Source organism: Otolemur garnettii, unplaced genomic scaffold (genome assembly GCF_000181295.1).
Source record: "Otolemur garnettii isolate 467f Iridium unplaced genomic scaffold, OtoGar3 scaffold00180, whole genome shotgun sequence".
Classification (NCBI taxonomy): domain Eukaryota; kingdom Metazoa; phylum Chordata; class Mammalia; order Primates; family Galagidae; genus Otolemur; species Otolemur garnettii.
The window spans coordinates 2350131-2356042 of record NW_003852575.1 but is presented as its reverse complement, the minus strand read 5'-3'; the positions used below and the strand labels follow the sequence as shown (position 1 = coordinate 2356042).

General features: G+C 38.3%; 1 protein-coding gene across 1 annotated transcript in view; it reads left to right on the top strand.

The window, feature by feature from the left end:
* Positions 1-5912, top strand: part of TTC3 (tetratricopeptide repeat domain 3) — a 116913-nt gene that overhangs the window by 79821 nt on the left and 31180 nt on the right. The window contains exons 32-33 of the mRNA XM_023519593.1: positions 2024-3089; positions 3990-4055. Coding sequence (XP_023375361.1) covers positions 2024-3089; positions 3990-4055 — 1132 coding nt within the window. The remainder of the gene's footprint in view (positions 1-2023; positions 3090-3989; positions 4056-5912) is intronic.

The following is a 5912-nucleotide window of genomic DNA, read 5'->3' as shown; positions in this document are numbered from 1 at the left end:
AAAAAAAAAAAAAAAAAAAAAAAACAGGCAAATACACGTATACCATTCATCAGTTTCTCTGTCAATGCATAATGGAAACTTAACAGTGATTGAAAGGTGTCTCTCTTTGGACAGATGGTTGAGGCTGATCACCCAGAACCTCAACAGTGATTGGTGTTCCCAGGACTACAGCGCTTTATTTCTTTTTACCTTATTCTCCCTCACCACTTTCTGCTTTTAGAGATTTCTCTATAAAAATGTAGTTTGATGGGAGTCTTAAAGCAAAGCTATGTTTTACCTTACTTTGCAAAACAGCACATATATAGGGTAGTTTGAATTGTAGTGATTATTGTAAGAGAAAAATATTCATTGTAAGACATATTACAAGACACCTAATGGGCGCAGCGTAAGAGTATACAGCGCACCCCTGGGTGAAGGGCTCTGTTGTAACTGGAACTTTACCTAACAAAAGGCAAACATTGTAACCTAATTTGTACCCTCAGATTAATCTGAAATAATTTTTTTTTCCCTTTCTTGAGACAGAGTCTCACTATGTCACCCTTGGCAGAGTGCTGTGGCATCACAGCTCACAGCAACCTTAAACTCTTGGGCTCAAGTGATTTTCTTGCCTCAGCCTCCCAAGTAGCTGGGACCACAGGTGCCTGCCACAGTGCTGGCTATTTTTTTGGTTGCAGTTGTCATTGTTGTTTGGCGGGCTTGGGCTGGATTTGAATCCACCAGCTCCAGTGCATATGGCTGGTACCCTAGCCACTGAGCTACAGGCGCCAACCCTGAAATAATTATTTTAAAAAGACACATTAAGAGAGATTTTGGAGTGACTTTACTGTATATAGAGTGACAGTGCTGACAAGGAGAAGTGGCATTTGGTTTTTATTAGAGTAGGGCTTCAAATAGAGCATAATAATTTTAACTGTCTTATGCATTTATCTGCAGCAGTATCTGCATGAAAAATTATTTTCTCTTGATTCAAAGCAGTGCTGTGTTTACCCTCTTTCTAAATAAGTTGTCTGTTTTGTTAACATTAATTTACGCGACGCCTGCCGCTCAGTCAGTAGGGCGCCAGCCACATACACTGAGGGTGGTGGGTTCGAATCTGGGCCGGGCAAGCTAAAACAGCAATGACAACTGCAACAACAAAAATAGCTGGGCATTGTGGCAGGTGCCTTTCATCCCAGCTACTTGGGAGGCTAAGGCAAGAGAATCACTTAAGCCCAAGAATTTGAGGTTGCTGTGAGTTGTGACGCCATGCCATGGCACTCTACCCAGGGTGACAGTTTGAGACTCTTGTCTCCAAAACAAAAAACAAAAAAAACCCTCATTAATTTACTAAGATAGCCCCTTTGGAGCCAGCTCCTCAGTGGGAGCCTGGTGTGACTTTAATTCTAGTTATGCCACTATTACAGAGAGAATACAGAATTCAGTTGTAAGAAGAAGCCTCCCTGAGTCTGATGCAAGAGTAGGAAAGGAAATGGACTCAGAGCTGGAATGAATAAACCCAGTTCAGTTCTGGACTCAGACAGACTAAGGGCCCATCACTGTGGTTCTTGAACTTTATTGGTTTATTGGTCAGACATGATCAATTTCAGTCCTTCTGAATCACTGAACATTCCTATACAGAAAAAAATTAATAGATTTACTATTTGCAAATTCAAATAAGATTCTTTTTTTAAATGAGATTTGATTTCCTTGACATTCTTGTTATTTTTCCTGAGTAAATTTTCTTGTTTATTGGCTTTTAAATAGATTGAATAATTATATACTTGAAATTTATAAGTTAATTTTTTATTCCATTTTGCTGCTTCTCAAGAGAAAAAGAAGCAAAGGTTTATTTACAAAGAGAAGACAAAATTTTGTTTATAGTATCATTCATTGCAGTTAACCTTATGTTTCTTGTTGGGGAAGAGTTGAGATCAGTGAGAAGTGAAATAGTTGTATTTTGCTTTGGGAGAATAAACTTTTTTTCATTTAAATATTTGTGAGAACTTCATTATAGTAACTCATGTAAATGTAAATTTTTTCCAAGTTACTTCTCTCAGTTGTTGGAGGAACATGGTCCTTTGGACATGAGTAACAAGATGTTCTCTGAAGAATATGAGTTTTTCCCAGAAGAAACACGACAGATACTAGAAAAAGCAGGCGGTTTAAAATCTTTTCTCCTGGGATGTCCTCGTTTTGTTGTGATTGACAACTGTATTGCACTGAAGAAAGTTGCGTTACGGCTCAAGAAGAAAAGAAAGAAGAAAAACATTAAAACAAAAGTAGAAGAAATTTCAAAAACAGGAGAGTATTTACGAGTTAAACTGCCACTGAATCCAGCTGCTCGGGAATTTAAACCAGATGGAAAGTCCAAACCAGTGTCTGATTTATCTTCATCATCAGCTTCTGAGGATGTGAAGGCCAAACCTGTGCCTGCTAATTCTCCCAAACCCGCTTGTGAAGATCTGAAGCCCAAACTGGTATCTGATGATTCTTCTAAACCAGTTTCTGAGGATGGGAAACCCAATGAGGTCACTGCTGATTCTCCCAGACCAGTCTTGGAGGATGCAAATCACCAGCAAGCTGCCTCTGATTCTCCTAAACCAGTTCCTGAGGACGTGAAACCAACCTACTGGACTCAATCCCATTTGGTCACAGGATACTGCACGTATCTTCCTTTTCATGGATTTGACATCACCCAGGCAGCTCCAGCCTACATAAACGTGTTAACAAGTTTGCCCCGGTATGCTGGCCTGTACACACCTTTGGCCAGCATTTCTTCTGAATATCAGCTGCAAACACCAGTACCCGTGGTATCATCTTTTGTAGCTGATGACAGAGCAGACAAAAATCCTGCTGCGTATTTTGAGGGTCATCATTTGAATACTGAAAATGCCACTTGTAACCAGATTGCTTTGGGAACACAGATCTTTGAGGACTCTTTGGGAACATCTGTAAAGTCACAGTGCAGCACGGATGATGCTGATATGGCCCCAAGTGAGTCTAACAGAAATGGTGGACACTGTGAGAATTCTAACAATGAATGTGAAGTAAATCTGGAAAGTACCAATGCAGTAACAGATATTCTACATACACAGACTGTTGCTATACAGGTAAGACTTGCTTAGAAAAAGTCTTCGTCATACTAAAGTTAAATTTTCCATTTTATTTTATATTGCCATTATATTTACTAAAATCCTTAAAGTTGATTTCCTTTATAATGGTTGCTGGAGCTTTTCCCTAAATATTTTTAAAATATCTACCTTTTTGTGAGGTATGACAGATAATTGTCAGAAAGAATTTGAGTCCAGTAAATAATATCCTTCTCCCCTATTCAAAGTGTATATAAATTGAGAAATGAGATAAAGGAGTCAGCAGATGGAGCCAAAACATGGCCTCAATAATTAAAGGTGCAGTAGGAGGATAGGCTATTTGCATAGGAAAGTGCACATGCTCACGTCACCCACCTTGCCTACCAGTCACAGGAAGGTCAGGCTAGCAGGCCCCCCAGTCTGGGGTGCCTATCGCAAAGGACTGCCTGCATGGAGGAGGAAAGGAAAGTGTGCTGGCAGCTCTGCAGAGCAGGGAGAAAGGGAAGAGTCTGGACTCTACATGCCCAGCTTCTCCTGCACAACCAGAGGAGGAATAAGGATGTTAAAAAGAGACAACCAGATAGAAACAAGAAGAATATGTTTAAGAGTTTTCTTCTGACAAGCATGAGAATGAACGGAGGGGTTTTTTATGGTTACCTTTATAGAGTGTGAGTTTATATTAAAGCCTTATTAAATGGCGCCTCATTATGTTTTTTATTTCCTTGGAGGCTTTAAAGAAAACATGTTAAGATAATGAACCACAATTATTTTCAGTTATACTGATTCCAAGTAACTGTCCTAATATGGGAAGTATGAAATGTAATCTAAATTAGAAAAGAAAAACCTTTAAAAATTATAAACATTCTATTTTACGCTAACAGTTGAAATAAATTGAATTTAAATGTTTGCTTTGCCCCATAGGTTTCCTGGAACATAACATACCAAGAAGTCAATACTGACCCATATGATCCTTTTGAGGCAAAACATGTGAGTCAAAATTTATTAAACTGTTTAAAAGTTTAATTTTCATTGATTTGTTTGAATGAAATAATATATTTTGGAGCCAGCTAATTCCATACAAAGTTGTTAGGGAATAAGTTTAAGAACATAACCAAAAAATTATTTGGTTTTTATTGTTGAAATTTGAGAAAAGGAGGCAAAGAAAAGGGTGAGTTTTTTTCTACCATATTTATTTGAAAGTATAATGGCTTTATTGGTTTGACTGGTATAATGAGCATATAATAACTTATAAATAAGTTTATTCATATAAATAAAAAGTATTATAAATATTCTTTACTATGATGATTTAATTAGAAAATTAATATAATTTTACTTTGTTAATATATCATAAGAGAAAAATTATCTAATTACCTCTATAGTTGCTGGAAAGGTATTGGATAATTCAAGGCTCTATCTTGACCAGAACTTGTGAGAAAATAAGAATTATTTCTCAACATGCTAATACTACGTATTTCTCTCTCCTTAACCAAAAGCCATCATCTTTTATTAATGGTGAAAAATCACCATTAATATTTTATTATTATCCTGAAGATGTTAACTGAAAAAATTCAATATGAAACAGAAATAGGATGGAAATAGAGGAGGAAGGGTGGCACCTGTGGCTCAAAGGAGTAGGGTGCCAGCCCTGTATACCAGAGGTGGCGGGTTCAAACCCAGCCCTGGCCAAAAATCTACAAAAAAATAAAAATAAAGTGGAAACTTTCAGGGCTTTTCTTTAAAAAAAAAAAAGAAAGAAAGAAAAAGTAAAGAGGCAGTATAAGTATTATTATTTACAGAGGCTAAGATTGTGTACTGGGAAAATCCAAAGTGATAAACTAAAAACCTATATATGTGTACTAAAAGATAAGAGAATTCAAAAAGATAATTGGATGCAAACTACTTTTCCATAGACAAACACCATCCTGTTAGAAAGTATGTTAGAAGATGCCTTTATATTCAAGAATGAGGAAGCCCTTCCCACAAAAAAAAGAGAAAATATATGCAAAGAAAATACTCCATTTTCAATACCAGCAGAGAGATAAAATACTTAATCTATGTAAGAAACTTGAAACTTAGCTGGTATGCTGGTGCCAGCAGTTAGCAGGAGGCATTAGTTCCTTGCCTTGTGGATCTTTGTGTAGCACTGCTTAAAAGTGCCCTGCTGGGGCCTGGTTTTCCCCAGAGTGAGTGATTTAAGGAAGAAGGAGCAATGACTTTTGGGGGTGGGGGGATACAGAGTCTCGCTTTCTTGCCCTTCGTGGAGCTCTGTGATAACATAGCTCACAGCAACCTCAAATTCTTACGCTAAAGCAATTCCCTTCCCTCAGCCTCCTGAGTAGCTGGGACTACAGGCTCCTGCTATAAGCCCTGACTGTTTTTTTTTTTTTGACAGATTCACTGTGTCACCCTCAGTAGAGTGCAGTGGCATCACAGCTCATAGCAACCTCAAACTCTTGTGCTTAAGCGATTCTCTTGCCTCAGCCTCCCAAGTAGCTGAGACTATAGGTGCCCACCACAATGCCTGGATATTTTCTTGTTGCAGTTGTCATTGTTGTTTAGCTGGCTTGGGCCAGGCTCGAATCCACCAACCTCAGTGCATGTGGCTGGCGCCATAACCATTGTGCTACAGGTGTGGAGCCAGCAATGACTTTTTAAAAAATTAATTTATTTATTTTTTTTTTTAAGAGACAGAGTCTCACTTATTGCCCTTGGTAGAGTGCTATGCTGTCACAGCTCACAGCAACCTCCAACTCCTGGGTTTAGATGATTCTCTTGCTTCAGCCTCCCAAGTAGCTGGGACCACAGGCACCCGCCACAATGCCTGGCTATTTTTTTGTTGCAGTT